Source organism: Harmonia axyridis, chromosome 3 (assembly GCF_914767665.1).
Source record: "Harmonia axyridis chromosome 3, icHarAxyr1.1, whole genome shotgun sequence".
NCBI lineage: Eukaryota > Metazoa > Arthropoda > Insecta > Coleoptera > Coccinellidae > Harmonia > Harmonia axyridis.
In genome coordinates, this window is record NC_059503.1 from 40471618 (window position 1) to 40493307 (window position 21690).

Consider the following 21690-nt stretch of genomic DNA (forward strand, 5'->3'; position numbering starts at 1 on the left):
TGAAGATTCTTCAATTTGTAACCCCTTCTCTCTGGCTTTCCTGAAGTCGTGACCATTATATGTAGGCAATCCCTCACCAAAATATAAATCGCGCAAATCAGCGGGATAAAAATTATCAATCCCGCGGATCCGCAAGAATGCGGGATTGTTAACTCTTTGTACTCAACCTATTAAACATGATCATAAAAAGGTCTTATGTTATTAAAAACATACTATATAGTATAAAAGCGTTTATTTCATGGCAACAGCTGTCAAGTTTTGCCGGCGGTAAACTCGAAAAATCTGCCGGCAGATGCTGTCCCACAGTTTTTCCATCCAGAAACCTGATGGTGGTTTATTAATTCGATAGAGTAAAATGCAATGTTCGCTGTGTAGATGGCCTTAGTAGCCAAGCACATATAAAAGAAAAAAAAATACGTTCTATTCTGTTCTATTAGTGATGACGTCACACACCGCCATTTTAGTTCTTCTGTCAGTGTTCGGAATTCAAACAAACAAATTGTCATTCGAATTAGTACGTTGTTGTTGAAGAAATTGGCTTATTTTGATAAATAAGACTATTTATTGAACGATTTTACTATTAATTGATAGACAGAAGGCACGAGATTAATGCCAGAAAGTTCGAACTTGAAGTTCAACTAATAAACACGGCTTTTTACAAAATCTGGGAAATGATACAGGATTCAAACTTACTGGTATTAACCTCGTTCCTTCTGTCTATCAATTAATACTAAAATCGTTCCTCAAATACTCTTATTAATGAAAATAAGCCAATTCCTTCAACGATATTGTACTAATTTGAATGACAATTTATTTGTTTGGATTCCGAACACTGACTTAAGAACCAAAAATGGCGGTGTGTGACACGTCACACTAATAGAGCTTATTACTTTACAGGTGTTTTCATTATCAAAGCTATATCTACAGTAATTTGATTTCATGAATTGAATTTGAATTTGATGATGATGCGGCAATGTTGGAATCATGTTCCGGGTTGGCGACGTTAATAAAAAGAAAATTCCGAAGATAATAACAACGCACTGTATCATACATCACCAGGCATAAGATTCTAAAACTCTTTCTGTGTGTCTCAATGATATACTGCCAATGGCCATAAAAGTTATCAATGTTATAAAAAGCAGTGCCTTAAATACACGCCTCTTGAAATAATTGTGCACTGAGGAAATGGACTGTGGCCATGAGGCAGGCGCGGATCCAGGACCCACTTTTGGGGGGGGAACTTTTCGATACTTCCGCCATTTTGGGACGTCATTTTTTTGCCGTTTATTAATATGGGTTTTCAAAAAATGTATTGAAGATGAAATGAATAGAATAAAAAATGTCCCCATACATTTACTTGTATTTTCAAATTATACACTGTGTCCGTAAAGTATGGAACAAATTCATTTTTAGCTAAACAGACCATTTTAAGAAATAATCGTGAAACAAGTCGATTTTTTATTTTAATTTACTGTATTTTGAAATAATAATCTAATATACAGGGTTAATTACTTTCGAGTAATGACGTCACCGTCATTTTTTTCAAATGGAACACCCCCATTTTGTCTCAATTTTCCGATTACTCTAGCTGGGCTGATTCCAAAAATGTATCACATTTTGATTCCAATTGGTACAGGATGGACAAAAATACATAGTTTTGTATTCCAAAACTGTATCACATATTGATTTCAATTGGTACAGTACCAATTGGAATCAACATGTGATACATTTTTGGAATCAGCTCAGATAAAGTAATCGGAAAATTGAGACGAAATGGGGGTGTTCCATTTAAAAAAAATGACAGTGACGTCATTACTCGAAAGTGATTCACCTTGTATATTAGATTATCATTTTAAAATAAGGTAAATTAAATTAAAAAATCGACGTGTTTCACGATTATTTCTTGAAATGGTCTGTTTAGCTAAAAATGAATTTGTTCCATACTTTACGGACACAGTGTATAAAGTAACAAAGTGTATTAGTTTTTTGACATTTTCTATGTCACTTGTGTTCAGTAGATTATGTCATTTAATCATAGAAAGATACAAGCTTTTACTTCAAAATGGACCACTTGAAATGACACTAGGTTCACTCTCTGTTTTCCAGATTTGGAGTTTGATTTTTTCAAGTTTTTTCTCATAGCACCTGTGCTTTACAAGATATTTAACTTGAATTTGGCATAGATATTCTAATTTAAAGTTTTCATCATGTGATACGAGTATACTAATTTTGAATACAAATCTACAGGGTGATAGTTTTTCTGGAACAGTGCCCGCTCTTTTCCTCCAGAACTTTTTTTTGGAAGACTACAGGTAGTTTAGAAAAATGTTAAAAGAAACTTTGATCGAGTACTACACTTTTTGGATTCTTGTAGTTCTGTCCTATCTGCTACTGATTTCTAGAAAAAAATTTCAAACTATTCTCTAGTACCTAATACTCAGAAAAAGCCAACTTATAACGAAGATCCAGTTAATAAGCTATGATGAATAAATTTTATTATAATTTTTGATACTTATTTACCGCATCTGTAGCGAAGATGAAGAAAGATTTGATAAACTGGTATAATCATCACAAAAAAATAGATTACAAGACTTACAAGAAACACTCTGTATCTCGAAAACAAAGCGTTAACGGGCCCATATTTATTGGCCTTTCTTATTATCCAAGGAATCTCTCATATTCCTTTATACCTCCAATTTTAGCAATCCATTCCTATGATTATTCAACAAAGCTAAATATTTCTCATGATAAACAAAATAGGAAATATATTGGCAAGTAGGCCTGCTTTTATTGAAGATCATATTTCAGGTCCTTTTTTCCAAAGTACTAACAAAGAGGAAATATTTCGCATGCACGTGTTATTATTCTTTCATAATTGTCTTTTTTTATTGCCATCCGTTCCAAAAGACTGCATCGTAGGTAAACCTCGTATTGAGTAGGTAACTCAAAACATCATTACACCCGAATAAGAGGAATAGATAATGTTAAGGGTAGGCGGAGGGCCTCGACCTGATATAAAATAAATATTCAACGTCTTGTTATGTTTCATGTGATAAGTAAAAAAAAATCACTCAGGAATTGTTTTGTTGATGGAATTCTGAAAATTACAGGCTGCCAATAATCATGGCCCCGGGGAAAATCACACTCGCCCCCTCCTCTCTCGACGAACTAAAAGGCTAGCGTAAGGCGGATAAACTAATTTTTTATTGTAGATTTAGATTCAACGTGATTTGAAATGCAAAAAGCCAAAGTTTGAGGTATGATTTTAATAAAAATTTGTTCGATTCCAGATGTTACTACAGCACCATGTCAAAAATTGTTGCATTGGTAGAATTATATTCATTTAACATTAGTTGAATACCAATGAAATATTTTGATCTTTACCATTATACAAACAGAGGTTTATATTCATATTGGGCAGGTGAACAAAAATATGAACCTCAAAGCCTTGTTGAGACTAAATTTTTCCTAGTACAATACAACAATTATATTTTGGGGTCACAAAAAAATTTCACAATATACAAATTAATAAATAGAAAACAACTGCTTATTCTGGTCGTCTACACTCGTAGTAGGTATTCATATATTTTTCCCTTTCCCTCTTCTTGGGGTTCATAATTCTGATTGGTGAATTGAAATTAAAAACAATTGCTGAAATATCAGAGATAACGCACGAAGATCTATACCCATCAAAGAAGCAACACTTCACACAAAAATAGATGGTTTGTCAAAGAGATACCGACAAGATTTATGAAGCGCAAAAAAACTCTTGGAAATCGGGGTAAGCAGAGAATCACATGCCGACGCGCGACAGTAATATTTATGACCCAATTGCGGCATCTTTGAACGTGTACGTGTTTATTGCGGAACGTTTGAACCTATATATTGGTCCATATTCATATTATTTCTAACCTTATTGCATTTCCATTCCGTATCCGTACTTTCAACATCTTTGTCTCAGAAATTGCGTCAAATTACATTTTTGCTTGATCTTGTAATTATTTGAGCCTTAGTATGTCAAATTCTAGACGGGCCGGCAAATTTTAAGAGGTGCCCGGGCCATTTGGGGGGGGAACGTTCCCCCAGTTCCCCCCCCGTGGATCCGCGCCTGCCATGAGGTACTTCTTTTTCACTCAGAAGTTCGATGTCTATCGAAAGGTAATATGTTGGGAATATCATATGAACTAAGAGCACAGGTTGAGATTTTTTTGGTTGACAAAAAAATTAATGATGTGTTCAAACAGTTCACTGAGGTCAGATGAATTTGGCGCATATTTTCACACATTTAAATAAATTGAATATACAACTGCAAGGTTCCGAAAATGAAAAATTAGAAAACGTCATTCATTTTTGAAGATAAACTTCGAGCTTTTATTTCCAAACTTCAGATGTGGACGTAGATGAGTAAAATTGGAGAGAATTATTATTCTGCATTTGCGACATTGAAAGCACTTTTGGAATACCCGAAATATGATGATGGTGTATCTAAGTTAAATTTAAAGAAAAGCATCGAGACACTTTTACAAATTCTGATTGATGAATTCAATCGTTACTTCCCAGAATATACCACAGAAACTGAACTTTATCAAAAACCGATTCGTACCTAACCCTTTTAGCAGGGACGCTGAAGGAGTAACGAAAGAAATTCAGGAAAAACTCATTGAATTTCAAAATGATATAAACTGCAAGGATGCTTTTGAATCAAATCACTCGAGTCGTTTTGGTGTAAAAAAGCAATTTTCTTATACCAAACTTCGAGAAATCGCCTTGCGCTATTTTATGGTTTTTTCAACGACTCATTTGTATGCAGGGGCGGATCCAGACGATGTTTGAGGGAGGGGGGGCATAGAAAGTCACGGCTCATATAGGTCATATAGCGGAATTTTTTGTTGCTACATACCGGGTCAAGTGTTTTTTTTATAGAAAAATGGATTTTAGTAAATCATATTATATTCAGTTTCCAATATTTTTGTAGGACAAAAACAAGGAAAAATTTCACATATTCCATAAATATATTCCGTAAATTTATTTCATAAGAAAACCCAGGCGCAAGAAAGTATAAGGTGCAGTAAAAAGAAAAGCATTATTATTGCATAAAGAACAAGGCTTCAATTACCATGTTAACACAGTTGTGCTTTAGGTGAACAGCTCTTGGTAAATAATTCCCTGCCAATCTCACTATGTAAACACACAGCAAAACCTTCCTGGCCGTTTCCGAAGGCTCACCGCATATCGACCACGACCGTTTTTGCTTGACGTTATCATAAATGATCCACTTTTCATCACGAGGTACCAAGCGTTTCAAAAATAGGGCGATTTTGTTGCGATTCTCCAGTGATTCGCAGTGGAAATTCGGTCCATGCGGTTTTTTGGTTAGCTCATGTGATATCGATCCATACATCTAGCATCTTCTTGAGATCAGCCTTATGCAAATAGTGTTCCAAACGGTTAATTGGGGACTCTTGAGCTCTTGAGCAATCGAAACAGGACTCGACAATATCCATGCTTTCATCGATATTTTCGACAATTGGCCAGCGGCCTTTCAGTGCGTGGTGCATCTTTGACATCGAAATTACCGGAACGGAATCGACGAAACCAAAACTGCACGTGATTGGCTATTACAGTATAAGAGCAAAAACACTATTTACATTTTCAGCCGCCTGACTGGTATTTTTGTCTTTATCTAAGAAAAACTATAAAATATAGGGTATTTTTTTTTGCTAGTGTCCATCATTGTGGCGTGCTCAAACTTAACTGAGTCAACTCATCACGAAACTGTCAGAATTTTTTTGTAGTGCGAAATCTCATATTTTTAACGCCATATAGTGCAACCCGACCGAACTCGCGAAGAAGATGCAAGCTCAGAAATCACATTAATATTCATACAAAATTACAGAAGTTTATACTAATAATATTTTTGCTAACAAGAATAATATAAAAATGGTCCCTGACCAAAAAAAGGTTGGGAACCCTTTCTGTAAAGCTGAAGAGAACCAAGCGCCAAATACAGAATTGTGCAGGAGAGCAGAAATTCAGTAAACAAATATACTGGGTGATTTATATTAGCTGTGATTTTAACAATAAAAAAACATTAGGAGAACATGTGTCCGATTTCCAGTATTTAAAGAAATAAATGGCTTCCAAAGTTTCATTCATATCTATTCATAAAATGATCTATTAATAACAACAAAGTATGCTTGGAAACGAGCGTGTATACACTTGTCAGTTCACTGACGCGCGTTCTTTTCCATTGCAATAACCATAAATGAATATGATATCGGTATACTCGTCCGTGCTGAAAGCTTACATTTTTAAGGTGTACTTATTAATTTAGTACCAGGCACTAGAGCACCTAATAGGTCCCAGGGGGCTTTGGGGCTGCAGCTAACAACCTCTCCCCCTCTCAAATACCAACAATTCAGAGGAAGTTTGACTATGGAGAGAACGTTGTAAGCGATTTCAAGCGAATAATTTGGTAAGTACCAACAATAACCAACTGCATTCAAGCGCTTTTGGTCATAGTAGGTTTTATCACATGACGTCTTAAAGTATAGAAACCAAGAGGGAGCATAATGTCCCAAACTTAGAATATAACGAGCGTTCATTTAAATTCTTGGTCTAGTGTGCTGTGCCAATCTATTGCACACAACTTTAGTACACAAAACTTCAACTCGGTAGAATGTCACAGCACTCTTGACCACGAATTTATTTGAACGCTCGTTTAGATAGATGGAACAGAAAGTAAACATTTCTGCTCGATCCCGAATACAAGAGAGATGGAAATTTAGTGTCACCAATCACAATCGAGCTGGCAGATTGTGTGTTCGAGCCATAGGCGTGGAGAATCCTGATCTGATTGTTGAATGCTTTATCAGGAATTCTTTTTTCATAACTTTACAATAGCTAAATCATTAATCTGAGAAAAACATTGCCCCTTTAGAAACACGAGAGAATTCTTATGAATAAATCTCATTGTAAACAATTTTTGAGCATTTCGAAATTAATCAAATTATGTTACGCTACTGGTATAGTGTCCCGTCAGACAAGGAGTGAAGAATGTTGGCATCAAAACCAGGCGCGGATCCAGGGGGGGGGAACTGGGGGAACGTTCCCCCCCAAATGGCCTGGGCACCTCTTAAATTTTGCCGGCCTCCTACAATTTGACATACTAAAGCTCAAATAATAAATAATTACAAGATCTGCAAAAATTTCACCTTCAATACATTTTGTGAAAACTGATATTGATGAACGATGAACGATGAAAAAATGACGTTCCAAAATGGCGGAAGTGTCTGGGGGTCCACATTTTCAGTATTTTGAGTATCTAAAAGTTCCCTCCCCCCAAAAGTGGGGCCTGGATCCGCGCCTGATCAAAACAAATGCATCAGTTAAGAGGCGATTTCCGTTCCTTTTATTAATGTTCTAAGGTCCCAAAACCTCAGAGTATAGAATTAACAGGAGGGAGCATAACGTCCCAAAAAACGTTAAAAATTAGCACCCTTTATTTTACGTTAGGGACCATCGATTTATATGAGGTTTTCTCTATTATTCATTTTAAGGAGTACGTCATTGCGAGAAATCTTTATTTATTAATTTTTCTGAAATGGAAAAAAGAATTAGATGAATTTTTTATTAAAGAATAAATATATGCAGCTATATCTTTCCGAAAAAACACTTATTTTTTTATGAATTTTCACATATTATGCAAAAAGTCTTGCGCAGACTGAAAAAACGGTTTTTCTAAAAAATAAAGACGTAAAAGCGTATTTTGAATTATTGCATGTGGTAGAAAAGGACGGTTAATCAGAGGAACGCTTCACTCATTCTGAAAAGTAGTGGAATCTCAAAAACGCTTAGGAAGGAAGAGTAGTTGAACTTTGGTCGATCACGTACGAGGAAGCCACGTGGTATAAACTTCTCTTGATAAATTTTATTAACGAATTGACTAATTACAAAAATTATCAGCAATTATGTATTACAATGGATCGAGTAATGAATAAATCTGTTTGATTTGGGTTTATTCAAACTTCACATATATACGATTCTAGATACAGTAGGCACAATCGCGATAACGTGAACAGAACAAAACCAGGGTTGTTCACATAATAGAGGTTATTGCAATCGCAATTTCTTTTTTTTATATTTGTTCATTTAGTTAATTAACATTAAGTATCTATAAGTATTTTCAATTTCATGCTCGTTCATCATTCAATACCTTCAAATCTGTCTAATTCAATCCTACAACAGATTCATGTTACCGGATGTCACTGAAATACAAACTCTACAACATATTGCTATACAGATTTATTACCTAATAAAACTAAAATACATTCTAATCGAAGATTCACAATGGTTGAAAAAATTGTGAGATCTTAGTTTGCACCTTTTTGGCAGAAACATTTTTCAAGATGGCTTTCTCTTGTTTTTCAGTATTAAAATGTCGCTTATATTAACACCATTTTGGAAAGCCCACTCCACTGAAATATTTAATTAATTAATAATTTTTAGCTTTTCCTATTACCAATGGAGTCAATTTATGCAGATCTGATGCATTTGTGAATCCTAAAATGGTAATTCTTTGCTTGGCAGACTTCATATCTGGAGCGGTTTTCTCAGACATGGAAACATAAGATTTTTCAGGAGGCAGTTGCCAGTAGAGGCCAGTTTCGTCAGCATTAACAGCTGATTTTCATTCAAATCAAATTCCTGAATTATCTGCATCAATGATGATATGAAGGCTCGAATGTAGATGAATGTCCAGCAATTCCACACATTTCGAGGGTCCATAACATGGACTGGTCCTCACGTGCCTTCTACTCGCAAAGCTTTGCGGACTATCAAAGGGAGAGAGGTAGAGGTGTTATTATTATTATAATTAATTGATCAGTTAGTGCTGGGGCTATACCTTTGTAGCTCAGAAAACAAAACAAAAAAAAATACAGACAGTACAGTCTAAAATAAAAAATCACCAGAATAAACACAAAAAAAGCACAAAGAGAGCACGAAAAAAGTGTGTACTCACCTCAGGAACAAACTGTTGAAAGAAAATTCGTAAGTCCAAATATCAGCACATGTCAGGCGGCGGTTGGAGAAGACCATAGACCTATAAGCTGCTTTGCAGTCAGGTGCGTGTCACCCCGGGGCTCGGCGCACTAGAGCTTCGAGCCCTTGCTATGAGTGGAACGTGCCAAAACGAAACTGTCAAATTCAACGTAAACAAACCAGCGTTCTACAGCTGTTTCGTACTTTATGCGAAGTAACGGTCTTCTTTCTCTCTCACACCTGTCAGGGCTCGAAGCCCCGCAAATGCGGGGGGTGCTTCAGGGGAAAGGGGAAGGTAACGCGAGGGCTCGACGCCCTGTATACTGGAACACTACAAGTGCGGTTCGGTACGCTTCTGAGCTGTACCGAGGAGCTCCTGACGTTGGCTGGAAAGCACCTATAATAACATGGACTGGGCCTGGGCGTTAGAGAGAGACCATTGATATCGGTTGTATTAGGTGCTTTCCAGCCAAGGTCAGGAGCTCCTCGGTACAGCTCCGAAGCGTACGGAAGCGCACTTGTAGTGTTCCAGTAAACAGGGCGTCGAGCCCTCGCGTTACCTTCCCCTTTCCCCTGAAGCACCCCCCGCATTTGCGGGGCTTCGAGCCCTGACAGGTGTGAGAGAGAAAGAAGACCGTTACTTCGCATAAAGTACGAGACAGCTGTAGAACGCTGATTTGTTTACGTTGAATTTGACAGTTTCGTTTTGGCGCGTTCCACTCATAGCAAGGGCTCGAAGATCTAGTGCGCCGAGCCCCGGGGTGACACGCACCTGACTGGAAAGCAGCTATTGTGACAAGGATGAAAATTTAAAGGCATAACATTGGTTTTCTGAACTGATTGTATGTGTTTTCTTGTGGTGATTACTGATTTTTAAACAATTTACTGAGTGTTTGTTGGTGTTCTGGTGCTTATTTTAGTACTAATGAACAATTTTAAGTATCTATGCTTCGTGTGTAGCTTATAATTGTGTTGTTATATCCAAAAAAGGGTTGGACGTGACATTTCATAGGTAAGAAAACAAGAAGGGATTTATCGTTTATTTTATTGAATATTTTCACAGGTTTCCGAGAAATTAAATTGAATGGGTGATGTAAATATGGAGTAAAGACAAAAAACCTTCTGCCACAACCGTAATATGTAGTAATCATTTCAAAACAGAGGACTATTATGTCAATTTCTATATGGAACCTAAGTTTTGAAGGAAGGAGCCATACAATTTTGATATTGAGAACATGTGTTACTAAAATAATATTGAATACTATACAGCAAATTCCTGTCCTTCATAGATACGGAGTTATGAATTTTTGACCACGTTATTCCAGTTTCGAAGCCCTGATTAGAATCTCTTCGTCGGATGTTAATCATAATTCTTTTTATATTGATATTTATTATATGTTTTTTTTCCATATGTGCATGCATATTTGATGATAAAAGGTAATATAATAAACCCATGTATAAAATTTGCAATCTCTCCTCGTAGCTGGGGCGATTGTAACCATAGGAAATACGCGTAGCCTTCCGCTGCACCGCCTCTAACTGGTCTACGTCTGCCCGAAGATTTGGGCACCAGACCGGACCGGAAAACTCAAGAATCGGTCTTATGTAAGTTTTTTATATATATATTACAGCAGACATCAAGGGAACAGCCACGGAAACATTTCGACATCATGAAAACGAGGCTTCTAACTTTCGACGTGATCTTTGCTACATGTTGGGACCAGCTCAAATCAGACGTTACAGTCAATCCCAAATACTTATGTGCCTCCGTCGTGGCGAGTGGGTGCCCATCAAGGAAATAATGGCGTCTCGAGTTTTTTCTTCCAATATGTAGGACAACGCATTTCTCATAATTGAGTTCGAGCAGCCAATACTTTGACCAGCGCGATAAAGCATCCAAGTCCGACTGCATCTGACAAGGGGTTGTTGTAGATCTTAGTGTCATCCGCAAACTGTGAGCAAAGTGATTTCAGAAGACGGGGCAAGTCGGCGATGTACACTAGTAGTTAGGGGTAAGGGGCTTCTAGCTCAAATCCGAGCATAACCTCACTTTTGGATATTAGTTGGGTTCGGAATATTGGAGTGCGACGCCATCTTGTGGTAGCTTTTGGAAGCTAGTGGTGGGAACTGTTTTACCGTTCGCGGCGCCATCTTGTGGTGGATAGTTTGGGTGGTGGAAACTGTTTTACCATCTTGAACTGATAAAAAATCTGAGTGGGATTCGAACCCGGGGCGTTGGATTGGGATCCAAGGCTCTTAACGACTAAGCTATAGGGGAGAGATGCTGTAAAGAAGTAAATTAGTGGTACAAATAGATGGTTAGATTGGATTTATCCGCAGTGGAATTTTCCATACTGTTCATAATGTTGAGCGTGTTTTATTTGGTGTGTTGCATTCACATTTATAGGGCCTGAATGTACTGGGGTATGATAATCAAGGCATTTTGGCATTCAATGTGAAAAGCAAATTACACTTTTTAACTAGGTAGCTTTTCGCTGTGGGAAAATATTTTAGGATTAAGCCAAATTGTCTGAAAGCGATTTTGTTGAAGGAATTTTTGTCAACAAGCATGTGAGATATATCGTTTTGAGGAGGGGTGAATGAAGGAATTGGTTTGGTTATTGAAAAATAATATCAGAGGAAGATGATTTTTTATTGACACAACGTTATGTTATCTAAATCGTTCAATAATTTATTCTTATAGAAGTACATACATTCTAAAATTGCATAACTCTGAACACATGGATTAATTCTACAGAAAGCATTTATATAATCTTCAACAGAATTTTGTTTGTTCTGTGATGTTAATCCTTTGATGGTGTCCACGAAGTAATACAGAGATATTCGTAGATTTTTCAGCATCTCAAGACGATTGATAATTAGCAGTTGATTCAATTCAGATATTTTATTCAAGTCAGATGTACTGAAATATATGCAGTCCCCCCATTTTTTAACTCTAGTCATCATACATTCACAATCACATCGTACAACTGTTGCTCCACATTCTCTTTGGTAATCATTTTCGATTTGTGACATAAACAACTCCCATTCCCAATCATCAAACGATATTACACAATTATTGCAGCTCAGCTTGACGGCATGGGCAAATTGCCTTGCTGGACTTATGCCACAATCAATGTATAGAGAAGCAGATCCCAATCTACAGATAATCAAGGCATGGAATTTTGGCATTCAATGTGATATGAAAAAGCAAATAACACTTTTTAACTAGGTAGCTTTTCGCTGTGGGATTCGGGAAAATATTTTAGGATTCAGACAAAGCCAAACAAATTGTCTGAAAGCGATTTTGTTGAAGGAATTTTTGTCAACAACAACAAGCATGTGAGATATATCGGGGATGGAAATATGGTAACATATCGTTTTGCATTCGAGATAATCTAAACAATAACAACAGCTGAGTATCGTTGATTAGAAAGCAGTACCGGACTCAGTCAAAAGGCAAACCGATGATTGCAGAATCACGACTTGACAATAAAATTTAGAGATTAATTTGATTATAATATAACTTCAAGATGTCGACTGTGAAAATTTTACCGAATTCCCGAACTGAAACCCTACTTGAAAAATTAGTCATACAAAAAGCCAAAGATCCTTGCCCCCTGAATCAGATCACATACGAATCTAGGCTATCAACCTTTGATAATTGGTCAAAATGTATGAAACAAAAACCCTCACAATTAGCTGCCTCAGGATTTTACTGGTGATCAAACCATGTGTTTTTACTGCGGAAGAGGCCTTGAAGATTGGAGTGACGATGATGATCCTTGGGAATAGCATGCTCTTTGGTTCCCCAAATGTATTTTTTTTTATTGTTGAAAAAGACTCCAACATTCGTTGAAGCAGTTCATGAAAAATATAAGAGTTTATTGTCTAGTAAAAAGGATGTGATTAACGAGATTTCGAGTACTGAATCAGAGCAAAGCATCACTTTATGTAAAATTTGTTTCAAAGACGAGTTGGCTATCGTTTTTTCACCTTGTGGGCATATGGTGGCTTGTACCGATTGTGCTTCAGCGTTCAAAGAGTGCCCAGTGTGTCGAAAAAACATTCAAGCAACAGTACATGCATTACTATCATAATAAAGTAAAACATACATTTTTCAATATGTGAGTTTATTTTTTGGAATAAAATCCTGTTCAATTAGATTTGTCATTAACATTCCATGTGATTTTTTCCCAACATATGAGATTATCTGCAACTACAATATTGAAAACTATTTGGGATAAGCTCTTTTGTTTCTGCATAGCAGTCAACTCCCAAATGTAAACAATATTGTGAGTCACATCTCCTAGAGGGTGAATTGAGCATATTTAAGCAGCCGTTCTGCTTACTAAATCACAGTTTTCTCCCTCATTTGCGTCTGACAATACATTGTTGTTGTTGTTCATTCGAGTTGCAATTCGAAACTTTATTGGAGCGGTTGACCATATCTCTCTCTGTGCGTGTGTGTACTCTGTGGGTAAGCATTAATTTGAAAATTTTGTATCCTTATATAAAAAATATTTACTTTATTCATAGAGCAGTAGCAGCATCAACAACAACAACCACAGCGTTAATCGTTCATAACAGAAATTTCCATATTATTCAGTGGCTTCTACGTATAAAAACAAAGTAAGTTTTTGCTCATCTCCCAATCTTAAGCATGTTTTTTTTTCTTATTCAATTTCATTTTAGAAATGGATTTTTTGTCGAAAATTAATAATAAATCTCTCATAGAAGATAGGAAAGCTACAAAAAGCATCGGGGAGCTGGAAGAGGATAAGAAATATAAAATCCAAAAGGCCAGATTGGTGAATACAAAGTTTGGTCCCAGCGTGATTTTGGAGCTCGAGGATTTTTTAACCTTTCTCCCAAAAAGGTTAACAGAACCGTACAAAGAACACACCGATGAGCTTTCTACAGGGAACTATTCACTAATATTCCGAGGGAAAAAGGACACAGGGAAAGCACACCAAGCAATTTCCTTTGAAATCGTTGTAGCATAAGTAACAAGGTATTGTAATTTATTTTCTATACCAACCTCATCTCCACTTTTTGTATTTTTTGTTTGTGTGTGTGAGTGTACTGAATAGAAATGAACAATTTTGAAGGTACGTTGACCAAAATCGATCAAACTTTGAAATTAATGGAAGAGAATTATTCTCCTTCGAATGCAAAAAGATGGTTACGAGTTATATACAAACATATTCATAGATGTAATTCAGCATTGAAAAGATTCAATTTCACTATTGGTCAAAAACGTAAAATATATTCAAAGATTTCGCAATTGAAAAGAATGTGTGTTTTCATAAAATGTTGTATTCGAGAAAAATCAATAGGTTCAGGTTTAGGGCAAACTGAAAGGCGCAGTTCTCGCGTTATTTGGCGCACAATTAATGCCATCTACAATTGCAGAGTGAGAACAGGTATTGTTATAAATTTAAGTCATATTGATGTTAAACCATTTTTGGTTGATGCTTTTCACTTATTTAAAAACAAAATTTTAAGAGTTTTGAGAGATATGCCAATGTTGAAAGTGAACACAACTTTTTGTGCAGATTTCATTAAAAGTAATGTTGATGGTGAAATTGTTGATCGTAAATTTTTCACTACTCCTAATGCTATGATTGATTCATCTACCGAATTGAAAGTGTGGTTTGATTTTCATATAACTGAACGTATCGTAGCTGATATGGAAGACATGTCAAACAAGGGCAGCGGTTGGGCATTGAGTAAAATTATTCATTTAGAAATTGCAATTAATAAATTCGAAATGGGAAATTGTGCTGGTGGTGTTGGTGGATCATCTTACATTAAACTACCTAATCAAATTTCGAAGAAAAAAGCATGTATCAACGTTAAGAATAACGATGAGGCGTGTTTTTTTTGGAGTGTTGTTAGCGCACTTTACCCAACAAAAACTAATTCTGATCGTACTACCAATTACCCTTTTTACTCGAGTGTACTTAGAACTGATGGATTAGAACTGCCTATGAAACTATCTCAAATTACGAAATTTGAGAAAATGAATGATATATCTGTGAACGTATATGGTTTACAATTGACTGAAAAAGAAAATCAATCATTTTATTCAGTTTCACCTTTAAGACTCACACAACATCATCTTGCACACAATCATGTGAATTTACTAATAGTTCAAGATAAATATTTCCCAAATTTGAGTGACTACGATGTAGCAGCAGCAGCCGCCCAACCATTAGAAAATATAAGTATTTCTGAAATTAAATATCACTATTGTTGGATTAAAGATCTTTCCAGACTTGTTTCAAGACAGCTCTCGAAACATAAAACGAAGAAATTTATATGTGACAGGTGTTTGAATTATTTTTCATCTCAGATAAAATTGAATGAACATTTTGAGTGGTGTAAAGATTTGAATAATGAAAAAGTAACTTTTCCAAAGTACGATAACGTTGAATTTAGAAATTTTGTTTTCAAACAAAAATGTCCCTTTATTGTGTATGCAGACTTTGAATCCTTACTAAGACAATGCAATAAGAAAATCAGTGAAAAATCATTCAAGTATCAGGAGCATGTGCCATATAGTGTGGGTTATTATTTAAAATGTGTATATAATGATAATTTTTCGCGTTATGCTAGTTTTCGTGGTGAGACGTGCTTGGATTGGTTTGCTGATGAAATAGATAAAATTGCATCCTTTGTTTATAGCAATATTAAACACATTGAACCTATGTCAGCTGCACCTAGAGATGTTGGCACACATTGTCATATTTGTGAAAAAAGTTTTAACGATAAGGATGTAATAGTTAGAGATCATGATCATTTTTCATCAGAATTTAGGGGATGGGCACATCAGCAGTGTAATCTTAATTTCCGAAAACTCTTTATTGTGCCCATAGTTTTTCATAATTTATCGAATTACGATGGGCATTTTATCGTGAAGTCTCTTTTACATCGAGGCAACATCACTACTTTACCAATTAATAAGGAAAAATACATTTCATTCACATATTTTCATCAGGAAACCAAACTCAGATTCAGATTTATCGACTCATTTAAATTCATGGGGGCTAGTTTGGATGAATTAGCTTCTACTTTAATTCTCGAAAATTTTTACAATCTTAAGAAAGAATTTTCAAGTTTGCACGATAGTGAGTTTGAGCTGCTAACTAGAAAGGGTACTTTTTGTTATGATTATATGACTGACCTGGACAAGTTAAACGATACAGCACTACCATCAATCAATGAATTTCATAATAAATTAACCAACTCACACATTGATGCTGAAACCTACCATCATGCTCAAACCGTTTGGAAAACATTCAAGATAAAATCGTTAGGTGAATATAGTGATCTTTACATGAAAACAGATATACTTTTGCTCGCTGACGTAATGGAGAATTTTCGGAAAACAGCTTTAGAGACATACAAACTCGATCCGGCATGGTACTACACTATGCCCGGTTACACCTGGGACTGTATGCTAAAGTATACTAAATGTAAACTACAGATACTTAAAGATATTGATATGGTTATGTTTGTGGAACGGGGTATACGTGGGGGAATCAGTTGCTGCATGCATAGACTATCTGAAGCTAATAATCCCCAAATGGATAATTTCGACACATCAAAACCCGAGTCATATTTACTTTATCTTGATGTAAATAATTTATATGGATGGGCGATGAGTCAATATTTACCATTTGGAGATTTTGAATGGTGCGATACGTCTGTTGATGTGAGCATTGTTCCTGATGATGGTCCAGAAGGATACATCCTTCAGGTGGATCTGGAATATCCGCAACATCTGCATGATCTACATAAAGATCTACCACTGTGTCCGGAGCACAGCGTCCCTCCTGGTTCAAAGTTGCCAAAATTACTATGCACACTCTCCGATAAAAAAGATTACATTATTCATTATCGCAATTTGAAGACAGTGTTAGAATTGGGGTTGAGATTGATAAAGATTAAAAAAGTTTTGAAATTTAAACAATCTCCTTGGCTGAAACCCTATATCGATCTCAATACAGAACTACGAGCAAAGGCAACAACCAAATTTGGTAAAAATCAATTTAAATTTGCAAATAACGCCATTTTTGGTAAAACTATGGAAAATATTCGACTACACAGGGTAGTTCGTCTGGTAAATCGCTATGAAGGTCGTTTCGGAGCCAAAAATCTGATAGCATCGCCAAGATTCCATAGTCGTACTGTTTTCGGTGAGGATTTAATGGCGATCGAACTCAAAAAGAATGAGCTTTTGTTCAATAAACCTCTATATATAGGTATGGCTATTCTTGATATTTCAAAGGTGTGTATGTATAATTTTCACTATAAGTATATGCTACCTAAAAATCCTGATGGTTGTAAGATTATGTATATTGATACCGACTCATTTTTTTATGAAATTAGAGGTTGTAACCCATACGAACTCATTAAAATGGATTGTTATACACACTTTGATACTAGTGATTACCCTAAAACCAATGCTTTCAACATTCCATTGGTGAATAAAAAGGTACCAGGTTTAATGAAAGATGAAGTGAATGGTGAAATTATCACACATTTTGCGGGTTTAAGATCTAAAATGTATGCTTTCAAGGTTCAAGGGGGAAAAATCACAAAAAAATCAAAGGGTGTGAAAAATTATGTTGTCAAAAACCACTTGACTTTTGATGATTATGTGAAATGTCTCAAAGAAAATGAAAAACTGGTTTTACCCCAAAATACAATCGGCTCCTTTGCACATGACATCTATTCAATTCAGCAATCGAAAATAGTATTGAGTGCACAAGACGACAAACGCTACTTAATTCCTTCATCTTTTGATACGTTACCTTGGGGTCATTATTCACTACAACCACACACATCATCACTACTATTTTGATCGAAATGTTGATAGAGATTTTTTTTTATGCTAAATCCATACAATACATTCCAAACGATTTGTAACTTCTGGAGATGAATATAGTGGTATAGATTATTAGAATTGTATAAGATCGAAATGTTATTCGATATAACTAAAGTTAAGATAATTCGTACTATTTGTAATAAAAAATGTAAATAAACATGTTACGTTGATGAGTTTTTTATTTTTTATTCCTCATGTACTGATACAATATACAAGCACATCTGCAAGAACCATAAGCTACACAATGTGTTCCAGATCCGTCTGATGAATCCTCTAAAGTTTGAGATTTTTAATTTTATAGCATAATCAACCAACTCATAGTCGAATAATGCTCTATTGGGTAGCTTCACAGTTAGATTTTTTTTGCTTTTAACATAGAGTCCATAACCTTTCTTATATTTCTTCACATAAAGACCATGCCCAACTGCTTCCATTACCTTGTTGTGGCGTTGATGTTCAACTTATTTTTTGTAACATTTTTGGCATCGATAAACGTTTTGACAACAGCGCTTCCACCACCAAGTAAGCTACCCAAAGTGCTCAAGCCCACAAGAATTGACATCAATGGCAATATGCCTCCTGACTTACTGATTTCTCTTGAAATAATATCTTTTTTTTATAAAAATGAAACCTCATATTGGAAAACCCTTCATAGGCCAAACATCACAATACCAGATGATTATTCCATTCATTAGCTTAATCAGTGAAATTCATAATAATCATAATGATCGAACGAGCGTGCAGAAGCTTCTCTCACGAATTTCAGCTGGAGCAGCAGCAGGAGGAGCTGGAGCAGCAGAAGGAGGAGCACGAGCAGCAGCAGCTGGAGCAGCTGCTGCTCCAGCTGAAATTCGTGAGAGAAGCTTCTGCACGCTCGTTCGATCATTATGATTATTATGAATTTCACTGATTAAGCTAATGAATGGAATAATCATCTGGTATTGTGATGTTTGGCCTATGAAGGGTTTTCCAATATGAGGTTTCATTTTTATAAAAAAAAGATATTATTTCAAGAGAAATCAGTAAGTCAGGAGGCATATTGCCATTGATGTCAATTCTTGTGGGCTTGAGCACTTTGGGTAGCTTACTTGGTGGTGGAAGCGCTGTTGTCAAAACGTTTATCGATGCCAAAAATGTTACAAAAAATTAGTTGAACATCAACGCCACAACAAGGTAATGGAAGCAGTTGGGCATGGTCTTTATGTGAAGAAATATAAGAAAGGTTATGGACTCTATGTTAAAAGCAAAAAAAATCTAACTGTGAAGCTACCCAATAGAGCATTATTCGACTATGAGTTGGTTGATTATGCTATAAAATTAAAAATCTCAAACTTTAGAGGATTCATCAGACGGATCTGGAACACATTGTGTAGCTTATGGTTCTTGCAGATGTGCTTGTATATTGTATCAGTACATGAGGAATAAAAAATAAAAAACTCATCAACGTAACATGTTTATTTACATTTTTTATTACAAATAGTACGAATTATCTTAACTTTAGTTATATCGAATAACATTTCGATCTTATACAATTCTAATAATCTATACCACTATATTCATCTCCAGAAGTTACAAATCGTTTGGAATGTATTGTATGGATTTAGCATAAAAAAAAATCTCTATCAACATTTCGATCAAAATAGTAGTGATGATGTGTGTGGTTGTAGTGAATAATGACCCCAAGGTAACGTATCAAAAGATGAAGGAATTAAGTAGCGTTTGTCGTCTTGTGCACTCAATACTATTTTCGATTGCTGAATTGAATAGATGTCATGTGCAAAGGAGCCGATTGTATTTTGGGGTAAAACCAGTTTTTCATTTTCTTTGAGACATTTCACATAATCATCAAAAGTCAAGTGGTTTTTGACAACATAATTTTTCACACCCTTTGATTTTTTTGTGATTTTTCCCCCTTGAACCTTGAAAGCATACATTTTAGATCTTAAACCCGCAAAATGTGTGATAATTTCACCATTCACTTCATCTTTCATTAAACCTGGTACCTTTTTATTCACCAATGGAATGTTGAAAGCATTGGTTTTAGGGTAATCACTAGTATCAAAGTGTGTATAACAATCCATTTTAATGAGTTCGTATGGGTTACAACCTCTAATTTCATAAAAAAATGAGTCGGTATCAATATACATAATCTTACAACCATCAGGATTTTTAGGTAGCATATACTTATAGTGAAAATTATACATACACACCTTTGAAATATCAAGAATAGCCATACCTATATATAGAGGTTTATTGAACAAAAGCTCATTCTTTTTGAGTTCGATCGCCATTAAATCCTCACCGAAAACAGTACGACTATGGAATCTTGGCGATGCTATCAGATTTTTGGCTCCGAAACGACCTTCATAGCGATTTACCAGACGAACTACCCTGTGTAGTCGAATATTTTCCATAGTTTTACCAAAAATGGCGTTATTTGCAAATTTAAATTGATTTTTACCAAATTTGGTTGTTGCCTTTGCTCGTAGTTCTGTATTGAGATCGATATAGGGTTTCAGCCAAGGAGATTGTTTAAATTTCAAAACTTTTTTAATCTTTATCAATCTCAACCCCAATTCTAACACTGTCTTCAAATTGCGATAATGAATAATGTAATCTTTTTTATCGGAGAGTGTGCATAGTAATTTTGGCAACTTTGAACCAGGAGGGACGCTGTGCTCCGGACACAGTGGTAGATCTTTATGTAGATCATGCAGATGTTGCGGATATTCCAGATCCACCTGAAGGATGTATCCTTCTGGACCATCATCAGGAACAATGCTCACATCAACAGACGTATCGCACCATTCAAAATCTCCAAATGGTAAATATTGACTCATCGCCCATCCATATAAATTATTTACATCAAGATAAAGTAAATATGACTCGGGTTTTGATGTGTCGAAATTATCCATTTGGGGATTATTAGCTTCAGATAGTCTATGCATGCAGCAACTGATTCCCCCACGTATACCCCGTTCCACAAACATAACCATATCAATATCTTTAAGTATCTGTAGTTTACATTTAGTATACTTTAGCATACAGTCCCAGGTGTAACCGGGCATAGTGTAGTACCATGCCGGATCGAGTTTGTATGTCTCTAAAGCTGTTTTCCGAAAATTCTCCATTACGTCAGCGAGCAAAAGTATATCTGTTTTCATGTAAAGATCACTATATTCACCTAACGATTTTATCTTGAATGTTTTCCAAACGGTTTGAGCATGATGGTAGGTTTCAGCATCAATGTGTGAGTTGGTTAATTTATTATGAAATTCATTGATTGATGGTAGTGCTGTATCGTTTAACTTGTCCAGGTCAGTCATATAATCATAACAAAAAGTACCCTTTCTAGTTAGCAGCTCAAACTCACTATCGTGCAAACTTGAAAATTCTTTCTTAAGATTGTAAAAATTTTCGAGAATTAAAGTAGAAGCTAATTCATCCAAACTAGCCCCCATGAATTTAAATGAGTCGATAAATCTGAATCTGAGTTTGGTTTCCTGATGAAAATATGTGAATGAAATGTATTTTTCCTTATTAATTGGTAAAGTAGTGATGTTGCCTCGATGTAAAAGAGACTTCACGATAAAATGCCCATCGTAATTCGATAAATTATGAAAAACTATGGGCACAATAAAGAGTTTTCGGAAATTAAGATTACACTGCTGATGTGCCCATCCCCTAAATTCTGATGAAAAATGATCATGATCTCTAACTATTACATCCTTATCGTTAAAACTTTTTTCACA

The 21690-nt window shown here is 35.6% G+C and overlaps 2 protein-coding genes across 2 annotated transcripts; one reads left to right on the forward strand and one right to left on the reverse strand.

Moving 5' to 3' along the window:
* Positions 1-14373: 14373 nt before the first annotated feature.
* Positions 14374-18266, forward strand: LOC123675190. The gene has a single exon (XM_045610500.1). The coding sequence runs from the start codon at positions 14564-14566 to the stop codon at positions 17912-17914; it is 3351 nt and encodes a 1116-aa protein (XP_045466456.1). The 5' UTR covers positions 14374-14563; the 3' UTR covers positions 17915-18266.
* A 1306-nt stretch (positions 18267-19572) lies between these two features.
* LOC123675309 lies at positions 19573-21399 on the reverse strand. The gene has a single exon (XM_045610657.1). The coding sequence runs from the start codon at positions 21397-21399 to the stop codon at positions 19573-19575; it is 1827 nt and encodes a 608-aa protein (XP_045466613.1).
* Between the last annotated feature and the right edge of the window lie 291 nt (positions 21400-21690).

What these genes read in the sequence shown, in the direction of transcription:
- LOC123675190 (XM_045610500.1), top strand. Translation starts at nt 14,564, where the DNA reads ATGCCAATGTTGAAAGTGAACACAACTTTTTGTGCAGATTTCATTAAA.
- LOC123675309 (XM_045610657.1), bottom strand. Translation starts at nt 21,399, where the DNA reads ATGGGGGCTAGTTTGGATGAATTAGCTTCTACTTTAATTCTCGAAAAT.